Source organism: Typopeltis vanoorti, chromosome 2, assembly GCF_054136105.1.
Source record: "Typopeltis vanoorti isolate ZY-2024b chromosome 2, IOZ_Tvanoo_1.0, whole genome shotgun sequence".
Lineage (NCBI taxonomy): Eukaryota > Metazoa > Arthropoda > Arachnida > Uropygi > Thelyphonidae > Typopeltis > Typopeltis vanoorti.
In genome coordinates this window covers 128867614-128886832 of record NC_143550.1, presented here as the reverse complement: position 1 = coordinate 128886832, position 19219 = coordinate 128867614, and the positions used below count along the sequence as shown (strand labels likewise).

At 37.6% G+C, this 19219-nt stretch overlaps 1 protein-coding gene across 1 annotated transcript in view; it reads left to right on the top strand.

Moving 5' to 3' along the window:
• LOC150109426 (endothelin-converting enzyme 1-like) overlaps positions 1-19219 on the top strand; it is a 297401-nt gene that overhangs the window by 34628 nt on the left and 243554 nt on the right. The window contains exon 3 of the mRNA XM_090413095.1: positions 9891-10007. Coding sequence (XP_090269221.1) covers positions 9891-10007 — 117 coding nt within the window. The remainder of the gene's footprint in view (positions 1-9890; positions 10008-19219) is intronic.

Below are 19219 nucleotides of genomic sequence, written 5' to 3'. Positions count from 1 at the left end.
CAACAAAGACCCAAGGACTTAAACCTGAGGTATACCCCTGGTCACCTTAAATGTGACAGATTGACACCCACTGTATACAACTTTTTGATATGTCTATCACTTATCCAAGAGTTCATCATTATTATTATTATTATTATTATCATTATCATCATCATCCTAAGATCCTATGGAGTCAAAGATTCATCTAGGAGGTTCCTTTGTCATACACATAACTCATCATGCTTTGCCTTAAAGACATTCAAATTCTCTACAAACACCACACTCTTAGACAGTGCATTCCAATCATTCACAACTTTCCACGACAAAAATCTGCTTCTCACTGTCTTGTTCACACCCTCCTTATACAGCTTCCAGGGACAACGTCTTGTTCTCCACTAGAAAAACCTCTTCAAAGTTAATCCTATAACAACCCATAATCAACTTATACATCTCTATCATATCATCCCTCTTATCCACTAGACTCTGTAAATTGCATCATCTCAACCTTTCTTTATGTTTAATATTCTAGAGATCAGAACCTTTCCAACATCTTTTGGTCCTTTTGAAAACCAAGTTACCAAATCTGTTCACTATAGTCCATATGTGGCCTAATCAAGGCCTTATACAGTGCAACCAGAGCCTCCAACTTCTACAAGTAAGTGTCCTCTGCATCATTTCCGGAATTCATTGTTGTTCTCACAATTTTGGCAATGTGTCCAGAGACGACCTCTGGTGGATAAGGATCTAATTTTAGATCCTTATCCACCATCACACCAAGATCTATTTCATCCACCTCCAACAATATATCATAACCAAGCATAAATTCTCTATTCCATCTTTGTTTCCCAAATTTTAAAAACCTTACATTTTGCAACCTTGAACTGGCATCCCCCACTCCTGTGCCAATTCACTCAGTCTGTTCAAGTCTTCTTGTAAGGCCACAACATCTGTTCTACTCCTCATAGTTTGTACCAACTTTGCATCATCTGCAAACAAGAATCTCTTCCAATTCGTTAACATACGGTATACAGTTTTTTTTTTTTTATGTTGAGTCCATACATAGGAGGTTGGTTGGTCAACCTATAGTACATTAGTACCGTGTATGGGTAGTGGGTTGGGAAAGGAGGAATTTTTTTAACTTTTGATTTGAATGACTAAATTGTATTCCTTGGGAAACAGCAGGTGGGAGACTGTTCCACACTGCTGCACTGTGGAACAGTCTCCCACCTGCACTGTGGAACAGCAGGTGGGAGACTGTTCCACAGTGCAGCAGATGCAGGGATGAAGGAAGAGGAAAAAACTTGTTCTGTTTGTTCCTAGGTGTACTGTGAAGGGATGTTGTGCAGCAGCTGCACATGTTCCAATGAGCTTAGTACTGAGCGGAGGAATTATTGATGTTATTTCAGATGAGCATTTCCCATGGAAATATTTGTAGAATATACATACTGCAGAAACCATATGTCTGTGTGAAAGTGGGGGGAAAGAGTTGGTAAGGGATGGATCACTGATAAGTCTAATTGCTCTCTGTATTGAGTCGAGCATTTTGAGACAGTTTTTAGGGGGGGTCCCACCCCATATGTGGGAGCAGTATTCAATAGCTGGATGGATTTGTGATTTATATAATGGTAATAGCTGTTTGGGGGTGAAGTAACGTCTTGAGCGAAAGAGAAATCCTAGTTTTTTTGAGGCTGAGGATGCAATGGTTGTGATATATTTATGCCAAGAGAGGTTTGATGTGAGGGTGATTCCAAGAAGCAAGATCTCAAACTGTCTGGAAATTTGGGTATCATCAAAAAGGATACTGGGAAAAAAATGGTTCTTTTTTATGGGAAATAGTACAGAACTAGGTTTTATTGGCGTTGAAATTTATGAAGTTATCCGAACCCCATTGTAGGATGGCTTGGAGATCGGAGTTGACAGTGGTGGTGGTGGTTGAGGTAAGTTGTGTAGGGTAAGGCTTATCAAATGCAAGGGAGGAGTGTAGTGTGTCGTCTGCAAAACTGTGTATTGGGTTGGAGATCAATTTCAGTAAGTCATTGATATATAGCAGGAAGAGGGTTGGTGAGAGGACAGAACCTTGTGGGACCTCAGCATTAATTCAATGGTCAGCGGATAGGGAGCCATTCACCATCACACACAGTGTGCATCCAGACAGAAAGCTGGCATTCCAGCTAGAGAAGTCCTGGGTCAGACCGAATGATGGTAGTGTGCCAGACCCGTTTAAAGGCTTTGGAGATATCTAGTGCAACCATTTCAGATTCGCCAAACCTCTCCATAACATTTTTCCAAAGGATGTAAAGGTTAAACAGCAATGGCCCTAAAACAGACCCCTAAGGCACATCACTAGTTACTTTTCTCTTCCAGAATATTGCTCCCCCATACACAATTTGCTGATATCTATCAAATAACCAATCTCCAATCCACTAGTCTAATATCCATCACCATTTGTTCCTAGTTGGCTATCAACATATCATGTGGCAATCTATCAAAAGCTTTTGTGAAATCTAGGTATACTACTATAATAAATTTAGTTTAATCCTTTATCCAAGTGTGAGCAAACAAAGTTTGCGCCTGAAAGTATCTTCAGGACTGGAGTAAGGTGGTACAATACCGAGCAACTCCTTGCAAAGGTGGAGCAAGCTTACTTCACTCCTATCTCATTATCTTCCATAATGCAAAATACATCTCCTTGCAGATATGTATGATGTTATGCATTAAGGGAAGGGCCTGTGTATCCATATCCTTTGTGCTATGAAGCTGTCACCTTATTGTAACAAATAAGTAGATTACTAAAACATGACTTCCTGACTTCCCTTTAGCAAATCCATGCTGTCCATCAAAGATAATACCACTGTTGTCAACTCAATTCTGGATCCTGGTTCTCACCAGCCTCTCCACAACTTTAATCACAACAGCTGACATACAGATAGGCCTATAATTTGATGCTTGAGTTCTGTCACCTCTCTTATGCAACATCCTTATCAATTGCCTTAGCGAAATCCAGCTTTATCATAGTTTATCGATTCCCTTTATCCAACTCGGTCGTAAGATTGTTATAAATTATGAGAAAATTGCTAAAATATGACCTTACTTTAGTAAATCCATGCAGAGTATAGTTTGTTTGTCTACCCATTTCTCTGTGCAAGTTCTTACCAACTTCTATAAAATCTTCACCATCACACTGATAGGTCGGTAGTTACACATCAGTTTTTGCATCACCTGTACAATGGAACTATCATGCATTCCTTCTATTCCTGTGGTATCATTCCTGAGCTGAGACTCAAGTGATAAATATGTGAAATGCCTTTGAGCATTCCTTTAGCAATGTTCAAAGCATGCTGATATTCCATCTGATATTACATACACCTGGTTAATATACTTAGCAAAGTTATTCTTTGACATTCTTTCTTTTGCTTGTGGCATAATGTTAAAATTCTTTTGGATTGCCTTTAGCCTACATAACCAATTTTTTTTTTTCATACTCAGATTTAGCTTTCTACACAATACTTGTTGCTTTATATATTTCATAACTTCTCTCACAATATTCTTTCCACAACTTCTTGTGTATGTCCTGCTTAATAAGGCTGCACATCCATTTCACTTCTACCCTAATTATTCTTTGAACCTCTGAGATACATTCAGTTACTGCCTCACTTAAGCACTTTTTCAACAATCACCATCCATTGCTGACATTTTTCCAATGAGTAACTGATGCCATGGGACCAAAGATAGTATTCTTCTAAGTTGAATTCTTCTAAATTACTCTGGTCAGAGATAAATGTTGAATGTTTTTGACTTTGTTATATTATAAATTAAAGATGCTAATAAGAAATTATATTCTTGGTTTAATCCTTTATCTAAGTGTAATCTGCTGGTCAAAACGAGTCTGGGTAGTGGCCCTTTCCATAATGCATGGCATTATACACATCCAAAAGGAAGTTTGCTTTGCATTATGGGATACTATGGCAATTGATGCAAAGTCATTAGTCCTTATATACAATTAGCCCAGTTGGGAAGATACATCACGTGCAAACTTTGTTTGCTTACATTTGGATAAAGGGTTAAACCATGAATATAATTTCTTGACATCTTCAATTTATAGTATAACCAAGTGAAAAAAAAAAACTTCAACATTCTATAATCCTGTGCTGAAGATGTCTATAACACTTAGGCAAAAATCCTACAATAAATAAGTTTTAATGTGAGTTTTTGTCTGCTTTTATAATTATATTAAGGGTATGTGTTCAGGAATGGGTTGATAGGAATGTGATACTTTATGTTGCAGGAGAAGTACTGCCTTTGGAAAAGGATCTTGCCCTAGTAATTTACTTGCTTTCTGTAATAAAGTAGTATTTGAGTTGCATAAAGGAAATAATTATATATATTGCTGGTAGGCGGTGTAAAAGTGTTTGTCATGGAACCATATTGCATAAATTAGAGCATATGGAGATAGATGTGAAGCTAGTGATATGAATAAGAGGGAAGTTAATGTTCAGATATCACTGAATAATGTATGGCAGAGTATAATTCACAGAAATCAGATGAACGGTGTTGTGCCACATGGCTCTATACTTGTGCTGTTTACTTTTTATTTTGAGCATGAATGATATATGGAGTGCTTTGAGGAGGAATATCTCAGATTTTCCTTTTTTTTTTTTAATTGATGTTGTAAAGCTGAAGCCAGCAGTAGTTAATCTTACAGAACATGTTCACCATTATTATGTGGCAGAGTGTAAAGTTTTGGGGGGTCTGTAAGCAGCTGATGAGACTAGATTCTTGTAGATAAAGTTATACGTTGGTTACGCATGACTTTAAATTTTTCAGGATATGACAACGCATACTAAAATATTAATTAAAAAACTTTAATCGATACCTACCAATATTTTGGCAATGCTATATTGCCATCTTCTGGGAACATAAAACTTTGATATGTGCATGCAGGTGCTAACATTGAGCAAATGAGGATGAAAAAGGCAACTGGCATTGGTCCTAGAGTCCTAAAGGTGCCCCCTAGCAGGCTAAATTGGGTTGCCTTGGCTGATGTTCTTAGGATGTAAGCTTCCCAAATTTGGGACAGTCTCATGCACCCAAATTTGGTGAGATTTGGGAAGTTTTTTAGAGCTGAGGCTGATTCCAGGAACAATCTTTCATATTTATATTTGCTACGGTGTAGTAAAGTGGTTTTTTTTCCAGCATATTCTGTGGTGGGTATCTAGCGTAGGGTCCACAAGTCCTGAGTGGCTGTATTGGTGAAACTGGATGTAGTCTTTGTGTTTGGATATCCTGATATTAACTATCCCACCTGTTTGGCCATAATAGGAAGTTTACGACTGCAAGGGACCTGGTATACTCCAGGTCGGTGTAGCGGAAGTGGCTGGTCTTTGGTGGAGTGGATAAGGGATGCCATTATGTGGTTTGTAACAGTTAGTCAGGTCATATTTTTTAGGATTTTTGTGAGCGTTTCAGACATGCCCCAGATATATGGAATGGTGATAGATTTAGTATAATATCTGTTAAAAAGGTGTGTGTGGGGGGTTAACTGGGTTTAATATTTTCTGGATTTTTTGGCAGTTGTAGCCATTGGCTAAGAAGGTTAAAGTTCAGTAGTTAAGGCATTGTTATCTGGATAGATTAATTTAGCCCTGTTATATGGTTTTTTTTATAATCCCATATTGTTGTAAGGGGGGGGTGATTGCTGGTGAATGGATCTACCTGTATGGGTCAGTTTTCTGTAAACAGAGAAAGCCAGGCATCCATCAGGCTTGCATGTAATCAGAGTGTCTAGAAAAGGGAGACTGTTGTTGTTTTCTTTTTCCAAGGCGAACTGAATTCTGGGGGTGTTGGTTGTTTAAATATGTTAGGAAATTTTGGAGTGTGTCTAAGCCATGTGGCCAAATAGCAAACACATCATCCACGTACCATAGCCAGACAGTGGGTTTTTGTGGGGCTGAGTTTAAGGCTTTTTCTTCAAAAGTCTCCATAAATAAGTTTGCCAAGGGTGGAAAGAGTGGAGAACCCATGGCTGTCCCTTCTATCTGTTTATAGAATTTTCCTTTGCCAAACGAAATAGCCCGAGTTCATGGTGAACTGGAATAGATCTGAGATATCGAGAGGAAATTTGACTTGGATGAGATCTAAAGTATCTTTGAATTTGACATTTGTGAAGAAAGGAGGAGACATCAAAACTTACCATTATGGCAGTGTGTTGGAGTTAGAGGTTCTCTATACTGGCTTTAAAGTAGACTGAGTTTTTAATGTGTGATGATGTGTTGGCAGTATAATGCGTGAGCACTTTGGCCAAATGTTTGGCTAATTTGTATATAGGGGAATGAATTCCATCCACAATGGGACGTAATGGGACATTATGCTTATGGAATTTTGGTAGTCCATATATTGTGGTTGGGGGGGGGGGCGTCTAGAGTTGAAAGATTTTAGTCTGCTAGGCACTTCCTCAGCCCAAGAAGTAACTCTTAAGGAGCCTTTGGAATATTCTGATTCAGGAGCTGGTGGGATCATATTCAATGGGGAGGTAGATAGAACGATCTAAGGTAAGCTTTCAACAGTAACGTTGAAAGCTTACCTGTGTAATCCGTTTGGTTGAGAACCACAGGGCATTTCCCTTATCTGTTTTGGTGATTACTATTTTGCTGTTGATCTTAATTTCTTGTAGAGCTTTTAGTTCTTCTTTAGATAGGTTGGTTTACCTTTAGTAAGAACTTCGGTTACATCCAGTCTGATATTGTTAGCAATATAGATGAGAAGGTTGCGTATACCACATTCAACCTGTATCATTATTTCTTCAGATGGTATTTTTTTTTTTGGCTCTACAGCAAAGTTGTCTACATGTGAGAGCTCTGAGTGCTTCAGGGTAAAGGGAGACAGGTTAATTACCGTGTTGAGTGGTATTTGAAGTTCAGAGGCAGAGTTCTTTTTTAGACTTTCAAACTTTTTAATGTGCTGACATCGTATTTTAATAAATTCCTTCTCAGCTGAAGCAAGAGAGATGTCTGAGAGGATCATCCAATTCATGGTCATTGTTCAGTGTAGTGGCAAGCTCTTCTAATGCATGAATAGCCTTGTTGGTGTCGGCCAAGAGAACACTGGTGACTGCAATATATTCATGTAGTAGGGCAAAGCTAAGCTAGTGTGGCTATAAATGCGAGTGCCTTTGGTGACGTGAAATGGAGTTTCAATTTTTACATGGTTTGGGATCAACTTATTATCCCGTCAGCATTTTAAGAAGGCCAAACAATTCAGTTGTCTTGAAATCTTCAGTTTTAATTTGTTGTGTAAATTTGCTGTGCATCCCAGATGGCAATATAACATTGCCAAAATATTGGAAGGTACTGAGTAAAATTTTTTAATTAATATTTTAGTATACGGTGTCATTTCCTGAAAAATTTAAAGTCATGATGAGACTAGAGATTTGGGAGTGATAATGGACAGATTTGGAATTCAGAAAATGTATTGTAAGTGAGCAGAATATTTCAAAGGATCACTTGGATGTTGAAGACCACACTGACCAGTAGATATAGGGAGGTTATTTTTTTTCCTATTTATAAGACTTTCAGATACAGACATATCTGGACAACTGTACACAAAGGTGGTCACCTGCAATTGTGGAAGTGTTGGAGAGTATCCAGATGCAAGTGACTAAAATGGTACCTGTGCTGTACAGGTGCTCCTTTTGTGAGTTGCAAAGTTTAGTTGATAACAGAAACTAGAGAATACAATTCCGACATATACGGTACTAAAGGGGTTTTATAGAGTGGATGCTAAAGAAATGTTTCATTACATGACAGACAGAAAAGAGCAAGTATCACTTCTGGAAGATTTACTTGTTCTGTAGGTTCTCTGCATTCTCTATTGAGGATTGTAGTTGATTTGTCATTGTGAATTCACTACAGCAACTACTCAGTTTACTAAAGTATAAATTTTTAAAAGCATTTTTAAAATAAATTGTAAAAAGCAGATTTAATGGTAGTTATCTTTATTTTATGATCCATATAGATGAACAGCAGTGAAAATGGTGTACATGTTTACATTAAACTTGATTTTTTATCAAATTCCTGTACATCTTTGATTTCCGACTACTGACTTACATTTAAATATAGGATATACGCTGTCTATTAATGATTGTTCATACACTAGCAATTTACAGTTGATACCAGCAGGCAAACTTTAATATCGCCTATGTCTACTTTTGGCTTTGATCACCTCCTGTACAGTTTGAGGGAGGTTTTCCATTAATGTGTGGCAGACATCAAGTGGAATTTTTCTCCATTCCTCCATCAAAGCAGCACTGAGTTCAATGACAGATCGAGGATGTGCAGCTCTGGACTTCAATCGCCACTCCAATTCATCCCACAGGTGTTCGATGGTTGAGGTCAGGACTCTGCACTGGCCAAGGCATTCCTTTAACAACCATTTCTTGATACCATTCCATAACAGCTGCAGCTTTGTGGCATGGGACATTGTCATATTGATAGTAACACAGGTCCGTTCCATAAAAATTCAACAGTGTAGGCAGCACCTGATTCAGAATATCAAGGTACTGAGCTGCCTTCATGGAACCATGGACAATGACCAGTGATCCCACTTCAACTAGCTGAATTCACCCCCACACCAGTACTCCTCCACCACAACCAAAAACTTTACTGTGGGTACAACACACTGTGGTAACAAGCATTCGCTAGGCTGCTTTAACACCCAAATCCTGCCATCAGATTGAAAACATGTGAACCTTGATTCATTGCTCCAGAACACTGGCAGTATTCACAATGGAGCAATGAATTCACACATTTTTTGCCATAGGCCAGATGAACAACCTTGTTCATTGTTGTGATTTCAGCTTATGTGCTGCTTCTCTTCCATGGAAACCCAATGAATAGAATTCTTTTCTGCACTATTAGTGCTCACCATGGTGTTACTGGTATTCTGGTACTCATCGCAGATGATTATAGCCGATTTTAGCGTGCCACCTGTTTTAACATCCTCCAATTCCTGTCAGTTATTTTTGGTGGCTGCTCGGTGTTTTCTGGCACTAATGATGTCCAGAATGTCTCCATTTGTTGATCACATCGCCAACTGTTGATTTTGGATGCTCCAGTTGAACGACAATGGCATGTATGGACATGCCACCAATGTGACAGACCCTCATGACACCTCTCTCGAAGTCACTGAGTTCACATCATGTTGCCATACCACTTGTATTCAACTGTCATGATGAAATACTGCTTCCTACTATCTGTACACCAGTTTTTATGTTATTAACAAACCTGGAATGTTCCATAACTTCAAATAACAGCAGTGTCAGGACAACTATTGGTAGATAGTGTGTATTGCTTTCTGTAATGTTGCTTTACTATACAGTTTTAGCATTTTGAAAAGGTTTTTGCTTATTTTTAAGTTCTTGGGGTATCAGTATAGTTTGTAATGTGAAGAATAATTGTATCTTAAATGGTAATTTAAGAAATGATTCTTTTTCATTCTATCCATCCCTTAGAATAGGTAGAGTATTCTGATTAGAGATCACTATGCATTAATGCAGCTGACATGTCACTCCTCTGCTGCATCCCCCTAAAGGTATTTATGCCTGCAGATCTGTGTTCATGGGGCTGGTTTGCTTGTTCTGAAGTACAAAAAACCAGTTTCCAGGTCTCCCCCCCCTCCCATATGAGACAAGCTATCTCATCATTGGATTGAAAAGACCTGATTGAGATTTCTCACATCATAGATGGGATTCATACCTGGGTCTTTTCAAAGGGCTCATCTATACCAGCAGAGCTACTGAGATAAGAAACAATTACTTTTGTTTAATTATAATAATTGTATTACAGTTATACTATTATATTTCTAGAAAGTAAACATTCCTTTTATATAATGATGATCCATTGTATGATTTATTTCAGTATGTAAAAGCATACAAAGAATTCATAAGGGATGTTATAAAAACTATGGGGAGTACATTTGCTGATGCTACCAGATTTGCAGATGATATATTTCATTATGAGAAGAGGCTAGCTGATGTAAGTACCATACTAAATTCTTCTTTTATTGTTTTATAATGTATTGACAGTTTGATTACAATATCATTTACATAAACTTCATAGTGCACTTGTGTGGTCTTGAAATTTTCCTTCTTTACAATATATACTTCAGACCATTTGTAACATTTAGTGATTGAAAATCAATTTTTAATTTAAAATAAATTCATATGTCTCATGAAGTGTGTGTCTGTATGACATTAAAATTTTCATTTCATGAATCTGACAATGTTTTTATAGCATCTGTTAGATTCATTTAATTGCCGAGTAATATAGGATGCTTCACTGATTTATTTGGGAATTCATTAAAGATACTATTTACATGCCACCTCTACCCACCACATTGTAAGAACTTGGCCATTGAATTGTAGCAGCAGTGAATTCAATAATAACTGTTGACCAGTTACAAAGAGTCTGGCAAGAAATGGAGTGTCGTTTTGATATGTATCGTATTACAGGAGGAGGTGCATACATAGAGTTCCTGAATATCTGACAGTTTACTTGTTAGGTGACATATAACTTATGTTTATATTGCTGGAAATAAAGAATTCATAAACAAGTACAATCTGCTTCACTGTTTTGAATAACCTGTATTTATTTATTTTAATTAGGAGTTTTTTTTACTGCCCGTCTTATGCTACAATGGTACTTTTTGAAATTAATTATTTTATTGCATTTTATTTTGTGTCCCATTGTTAACATTCTGAAGATGCCTTTGATACTTAGACAACACTTTTACATCAGTTAAAATTATTTCCATGTAAGCTTGAGGTTCCATCTTTAATTTCTATAAACATTATCGATAGCTTGCATGCATATTTTAGAACAGAATCAGGATTCACTACATCAGTGTTTCAGATTTTTCCTACGACGGAACACTTGACAAATCCGGAAATTTTCATGGAACACCTTGGTTATTTTGTAATGTATTAATAATTAATTATGGCATAATCATAAAGAGTATTAGTACACTTATGTATACGGTGTGACATGTTGACAAATATAAAATTACATTTAAATCAGTTATCAATCACTAGACTAATGAAATCTTGTAGCATATTGTAGTTTCCTCAGGCCAACATCATTAAATTAATATGTGCTGATTTTCATTGATATATCCATTCTGATCACCAAAAATTTATAATATTATTATAAGTACTTACGAGTGAATGCAAACTTTTTCTCCTTGTGTGCTGGTAGTTTTCCCCTCCTTTTGTACATCCTGGAGATTGCTTTGTAGGCTGGAGGTGGATGAATCACTATCTGTTGTGTTACAAACACTTTCAATGAGAGATTTCTTAACACCAAAATTAAACAAAGTCCCTTGTCTCTTATTACATATTAAAATTTAAATCTGTAGGCCTATTACTTTTAAAAAATCACTGCATTACAGTTTCGAAACAAGCACTTTCAACCTACAATACGAACTTGCGAAGAAAGTATTCAGTATTACTAGATTTGAGAACCGGATACAGACTACCTTGATCTTCAATTTCAGTGGAAAAATTTTCTTTATACTTCCTTGTTGATTGGTCAGCAAGGAAGTATAAAGTATATTCTCATGCCACTAACATGAGAATATCCTCAGTTTTGAGGATGCGCCACCCATTGTTGTAATTGGCTTGCAGGCAATTTTTATGACCAGTCATAAACAGCGGTATTCCCTTTCCCAAATCACTTCCATGTTTAAAAACACACAGCTCGGTCACTGACATCATGGAACACTTATTCACTTTCCACGGAACACAATTTAGGAAACCCTGCACTACATCATCATAATCATGATATTTTTGACATGTACCCTCAGGGGGGAGTGTGTATAGGATATTATGATAGTACTACATGAAAAAGTTACCATTTCTGACTTGGTATTGGCAATTTTCCTTGAATTTTCCTTCTAAATTGATCTTATCTATCAGGACTTCAGTATTATTAGCTCTTATATTTATTTCCTATAAGACACTTATTGTTTCTTAGAAGAGAGAAATATAAGATCTGATCATATTGAAATCTTGATAAATAGCAGATTAATTTGAAGGCAAATTGTTGGCAAAAAGTTAGTAATGATGTAACTTTTTCATCTATACAATAGTAATACCATCACTACATAGAAAACCTAATTAATTAGATTTTCTTTTACAACCAGTTTTGCCAATTAACAGTGGTTTATAAAAAACTTTCTTTGACAAGAAAGCATCCACCTTTCTTGTCAAAGAAACCTGTGCCTTAGAGGAATATTTTATACTCTGAGTTCATGTTGGTCTGCAGAATACTCTTTGTGAGGATAAGTTGAAGGCATGAGACTTCTGATTCCATGAGATATCTATATAATAATAACAATCATCTGTAGAGCATTTGTTGTTATAGGATTGTGTTGAACTCTGGGTGATCTTGTGACTTCGTCTCATAGAGATCATACAGATTTCAACAAGTACACGTAGCATATTAAATTGCTGTCACATAGAAATACTTGCATTTTGGTAAAATTTAGATAATATTGTGGTTAAAGTTTAAAGTGTATACAATATAACATTTAGAAAGAATTAGCTTATAAAATTGTAAGATGCGTAACAGTATTGGAAGTGAATTGTATTATTTAGAAGTTTTTTGTGAGATTATAAATCAAGATTCAGTATTGCCAAGTGTGACAAAAATTAACTTAAATTTCTACTGAGCTAAATGTGAGAGTGGGTCCAAAGGTTTGGTACGTATTAGTGTAAGCGCCTGAGGCTGTGGGTTACTAGGATCAGGTGTGCTTAACATCAGTCACGTGATTTCCTGCTGCAGAAAAAGTGCAGACATCATTCAGAGTACGAGACTAACATAGCACTGCAATAGTGTTTCAGGAGAAAATAGGGGTGCTATGTGAGGGTAATATAAGGAATTGTACGAGGAGAAACGGGGCTTTTTTTCTGGGATCTCGTGGTCGAGAGGAGAAAGTCCAGGTAGCTGTTCCAGGTTGAACGGAAGGTGAAGAGTGTGTGGCAGCGGGAAGTTTGAATCGGGCAGTTCCTGAATCTATGGACGGAGTTTCCAGCGAGACGCAGCCACCGCTTTCATTATAAGCGGGCGCTGAGTTGTCGATGTTCCCGTGAAGTCCTCTGATAACGAAGATAGCCAAAGTGCGTATCGAGGACAGCCACGTTGCAGATACATAAAGCCGCACGTTGTCCAGAACAAGGATGCAAGCCTCAGGTGTTCTTTCACGATAGTATCAAAGCCAGCAGACCCATTCAAAGCTCCCCATGTGAAGGCAATGTAAAAGTTTCATTATTCATCTTCTGAATGCCTGTGAGCGAATGACGAGATTGTAATACAAGAGACTTGATAAGGCAAAGCTATATAGACTGGTGACTTTTAAGGAATTGTTCTATTAGGCGTAAGCCTGAATTCGTGGTTGTTAAGAGGAGTCTCATAAAGTGCAGAGACAGGAAGTGTTGTGTGTGTGTAATGTATTAGATGACATAAGTGTAGGCAGTTTGCCAAAATTGAGATTTTATTGGTTCTGGGATAACCCTGAATGAAACCAGTTTTTTTATTTAATATTAATGTAAGATTGCAATCTTTAGTAGTGTGAATTTTTGTGTAATTAATTAATGTGTATTCATGTTATAGAATAAACATGTATTCTTTTTCTAAATCGAGTCTTGCCTGATTAAGAGTGTCAACTCACCGCTCTAAAAATAAATACTTGTCGTGGGAGGGTAGAGTTAAAGTAGGATATTTTGGCCACGACTGACCAGGAGAGTTAATGGGTAGCTACAAATCTGGATTATCGGAACTATCTCCCTGAGTAGTATAATTTATTATCATAGGGCATAAGCTGGTGCAGTCATTAAACAAAATAAATGTGTTTATGCTCGAAAAGGAGATAGAGCCAAAATCCAGGGTTGTGCTTAGAGTAAATTGGTTTGTGAAGTTGAAAGAAGCGTAATTAAGTTAATTTACATAAATAATGCAACAATTGGTCAAACATGCTCCTGAGAATGCATCTTGTTAATCAGTATATGCTAAAAATATTAAAAAAAAATTGCATTTTATTTGCAACTAGATGAATCCTGGTGGATATTGGGGTGATAGATGGCAGTGTAACTAAATCGTACTTACCGGGTGCGAAATTTAAGGATGTAAGTGAGAGTATTAGAGTGCAAAAACAGAGGGTGAAAGAATTAATAATTGTGGCGGGTACAAATGAATTGAAAGGTGATAAATTTTTTATGAGAGAGGACTTGAAAGTATTGTTAAAGGTAGCAAAAGAAAAGAGTGACAGAGTTAGAAAGGTTAGTCTGTTGCCGCAGTATGACAGAGAGGAGTTTAGGAGGAGGGCCATAATCGCAAATGACATTATGCGTAGGTTATGCAGACGGTGTGGTGTGGAATTCGTGGACGTGTGGAATGAGTTTGAAGGGTGAAAGGACTTATACAAGATGGATGGCCTGCATTTGAATGGGCTTGGTGTGCGGAGACTGGAAAGAGTGTTGCTGAATGAAGTGAAAATGGATGTGCAAAACCAGGGAAACTAGAACTACCAAGGAGGGGGGGAATGGATATGCAGACATCAGTGAGACAGATGAGTGTAAGAATGTATATAATGTACCCGAGCAAGCACTAAGGACAAAAAATGGGAATGGGTCATTTAGAATAACGTATCAATATAGGAGTGGGAATAAGGGATCACTGCATTTCATGTATACTAATGCCAGGAGTATTAGGAACAAGAAGGAAGCATTTTTGGCCTTGTTTGGCTCTTCCTGGCCACAGGTTATTGGCATTAGTGAAACATGGCTGATGGAAGAAGTTATAGTTAGTGGGATAGAATGTGTAGGCTATAGTGTGTTTAGGAGGGACAGAGAGAATAAAATGGGGGGAGGGGTATTATTGATGATAGCTGATGAACTGCAGCCAAGGAGAATTGAAGTTGTATCGCAGGATAGTGAAAGAAACTCATTTGAAGCTATTTGGTGTGAGATTGAGACTGGCAGAATAAAATATACAGTTGGGTGCTGCTATAGACCAGGTGATGGAATAGATGGTGGAGATAATATGCATAGGGAAATCGATGAAATGAGTGGAAGGAAGGTAATTATTATGGGGGATTTCAACTATGGTAACATTGATTGGAAGGAGGAGAGGACACATGTGAGGAAGGAAAAGGATTTTATTCAATTATTAGGGATAACTATCTGAGACAGCATATAATTGAAAATACTAGGGGTGTGAGAGTGCTTGACCTGGTAATAGCATCTGAGAATTTGACTGTAATGAATATGACCATGTTGCCACCTATTGGTGAGAGTGATCATAAGGTCTTGACCTGGGAGGTGGCTAAAGGTGTGGAATTTTCGATTAAGACAGGGTATATGTGGAATTACCGTGCTGGCAAGTATGACAAGCTTAGGAGATTGCTTGGATCAGTGCCATGGCATGTACAACTGCAAGGGCTGAACGTCGATAGAGCATGGAAAGTGTTCAAGGAGCATTTACAGGAGATAATGGCTGATTGTATACCTAGGGTCCGAATAGTAAAACAAGTAGGGGTTAAATGGATGAATAACACCATTAAGCTTGAGCTGCAAAAAAAAGAAAAAACTGTGGAGGGAATTTAAAGAAAGGGGTGACCTGCAGGCACATGAACGGTATAAAGTGCAGGCCAGTAAGGTAACGAGTGTGGTAAAAAAAGCAAAAGCGGATTATGAAAGGAAACTAGCTTTGCAAGCAAAAGAGAATCCAAAACAGTTCATTCAATATGCTGCAAGCAAGAAAAAAACAGTACACGGCAAAATGATTTTAAGGAATGACGATGGTAAGGAGGTCACTGAATCAGTCGATATAGTGGAGTTACTGAGCGCGCACTTTGCAAAAGCATATCATCCAGGTGGTGACATTGAAAAAATGAAGGAACCATTAGTTTATACGGGAATAATGATGAATGAAGTGGAGGTGACTAGTCTGTTACAGAACCTTAACGTGAACACATCTGTGGGATTGGATGGTATACCGGCACGGGTCTTGCGTGAAGCGGCTAAACAATTATCAGTGCCCTTGACCATGTTGTTTAATCTGAGTCTCAGGTCTGGCTTAGTCCCGAAGGTGTGGAAATAGGGGAAAATAGTTTCACTGCATAAAGGAGGATCCAAGACTACGGTTACAAATTACCGACTGATCAGCATATCAGGAGTCGTTGTCAAGGTCTTAGAGAAAGTAGTCAAGGGAAAAATACAGGAATGGATTGATGAAAAGAAGATACTGTACAGGGGACAGCATGGCTTTGTGAAGGGTAGATCATGCTTCAGTAACTTGCTCAAGTTTTATAACAAGATGACGGCTGAACTGGATAAGGGAAATGGGTTTACAGTGATACTGCTGGACCTGGCAAAGGCGTTTGACAGGATACCACATGGAATACTAATCCGTAAACTACAACATATGGGAATGGATATAGGGTTGGTGAGATGGATAGGTGATTGGTTGATGGAGAGATATCAAAGAGTAGTTTATTCAGGAGTAGAGTCCAAAAGACGGCCTGTGACTAGTGGTGTGCCGCAGGGTTCTGTTCTTGGACCACTGCTGTTTAATCTGTTCATTAACAATATAGGGAAGGATCTAAGTGGAACAATTCATTTGTTCGCTGATGATGCAAAGTTGGGTAGGGCAATAGTGAATGCAGAAGATGTCAAAGTCTTGCAGGATGACTTAGATAGATTGGAGTTCTGGGCTAAGGAGAATGGATATCAATTTAATGTGACAAAATGTAAGGTTATGCATTTTGGGGTGAAAAGATTAGCAGCAGTATACCACATTGATGGAACTGTACTCCAAGAGATTGATGAGGCCAGGGACTTGGGAGTGTTGGTGGATAGGGAGATGAAGTTTCGGGGGCACACTGCAAAAGTAGCTAAATCAGCTCATCAACTCACTTGGTTGTTGAAAAATACCTTGACGAGCAGAGACAAGCAAGTTATTGTACCTCTGTACTGAGCGTTGATAAGACCTCATCTCAACTACTGTGCTCAGATTTGGTCACCTCGGTTCCTTCTTGATGGGGAGGAAGTGGAGAGGATCCAGAGGCGAGTGACTAAGATGATAGCAGGTCAATGGAATGAACCATAGAACAGGTTGAAGATTTGTGGGTTGCAGAAACTAGTTGATAGGCAGAGGAGGGGAGATATGATTGAGACATTCAAATTGCTAAAGGGATTCTATAGGATTAATTCAGAGGATATTTTTGAGATCAGGACTGGTGGTGGGAATACTAGGGGACACCTATGGAAGCTGGGCAAGAGTGTGGTTAGCAGGGGTGTTAGAGCTGGGTTCTTTACTTTTAGAGTGGTAAATGAGTGGAATAAGCTGCCAGAGTCTGTTGTGGGTGCTATGATGGTGAACGAGTTCAAGACAAGGTATGATAGATACTGTGAGAATGTAATCGCATAGTTGTGTGGACATGATGTTTAGGGCCTCCCTCGATGAGTCTAAGGACTCCTGGAGTCGCCCGAAATAATAATATGAGGAAGTTAATGACATTTTAGGTGCATGTTACATTTTGCTTTTGAATGATGTGGTGAGATCTGGGGTCAGGAAGGATTCAGCTAGAAATGAAGAAATAAAAAAATTATAGTAACAGAACAGTCCTTGAACATGCAGTCATTATCAAATTCCTGATATGTACCCTTGTTGTAGGACAGGGATACAAGATATTATGATGTTGCACGCTACACGAAAAAATTACGTCATTACTAACTTCCCTGTCAACAATTTTCCTCCAAATTAATCTCTTATCTGTTAAGACTGCTATATTATCAGATGTTATATTTCTGTCTTCTAACACTTTTTATCATATCAATTCACCTAGATCTTGGCCTTACTCTAGGTCTTTTTTTAGGTTTGTTTTGCTAACCTTATCTATCCCATTCTGTTTTAGTCGCTTTACCACCTGAGATTAGCTCTGCTAACATCCTGAATGCTAACAACATCAAGTTCTTTCCTACTGTCCTCATTTTTATATGATACTGTAATTCAGGGTTATCCAACCTTAGGTAATCCGAGGGCCGCATTAAAAAAAAAAAAAAAAAGATTTATCCAAGGGCCGCATCACAATGCATATCTAGTACTGTAATTTGGTGAACAGTAGCTACACAACCTCAATAGCTGAACAAACGAACAACACTAATTGCACACTCATGTTCCCCGTGAGTGCCTGCAACATGCACCTTAGAACAAAACAGTGTAAGAACGCTTCTTTGACACATCTAATATTTGAAAAAGACATAGGTATACAGTGATGTAAAAACACCAAATAAAATTACCAACATCGAGATTTTCGATTAGTGATAGAATTAAAATATCTAATACACATTAAATTCAAATTGTTATTTATTTTTTCGCTCTTGAAAATCAAAACCCACAGGCAGTGTTTTGGACAGCCCTGCTGTAATTGATGCCATCTGTTCATTCTTTTAATTTTCCTCAAAACTCGGATTCATGAGTTAAAATTGGTTTGAACACTGTATACAGCTAGTTTTGACTAATTTCATTCTTATTCCATATAAATTCATTCAGTTGACTTCTTATCATACTAGCTTTGTTAATTCTGTTGTCTATTTCCATATTTTATTTGCCATCTTCATTAAAAATTGTGATTAAATAGCTGAAAGGTATTGTTTTATAGGTTCTCCATTCAGGATGCAGTTGTTCTTGCTGATTTTGATACCAAATTTATTACTGCAGTTATTCATGATCAGGGAATTCAGGAGTATAACATCACCTGCATAAAGTAAAGAGCTGAGATTAACATCTCCAATTTTGATATCAGGTTCGATACTATTTTCCTTCTTAATGTAATCCATGTATATGTTGAATAACTATGGAGATGATGTGCACCCTTGTCTCACATCTCTGATTTAACTTAAAACAATCTTCCTGTACTTCCTAAAATGAAAATCTGATCCTGATAACCTCTGTTTAGACTGAACCCAGCTTGCTGTTCTACAAGCTTCCCTTCTACAATTTTTCTTAATCTTTTCACAAATATACTCACATAAATCTTACTAGGAACACTCAGTAGAGAAATTCCTCTATAATTCTTACATTTAGTTTTATTTCTCATTTTATAGATGAATACTGTGAGAGCTTCACTACTTTAGCTGTGTTTTTGCATTTCAGGTTTTTTACTTCAGGCAATCAAAATATATTTCTGA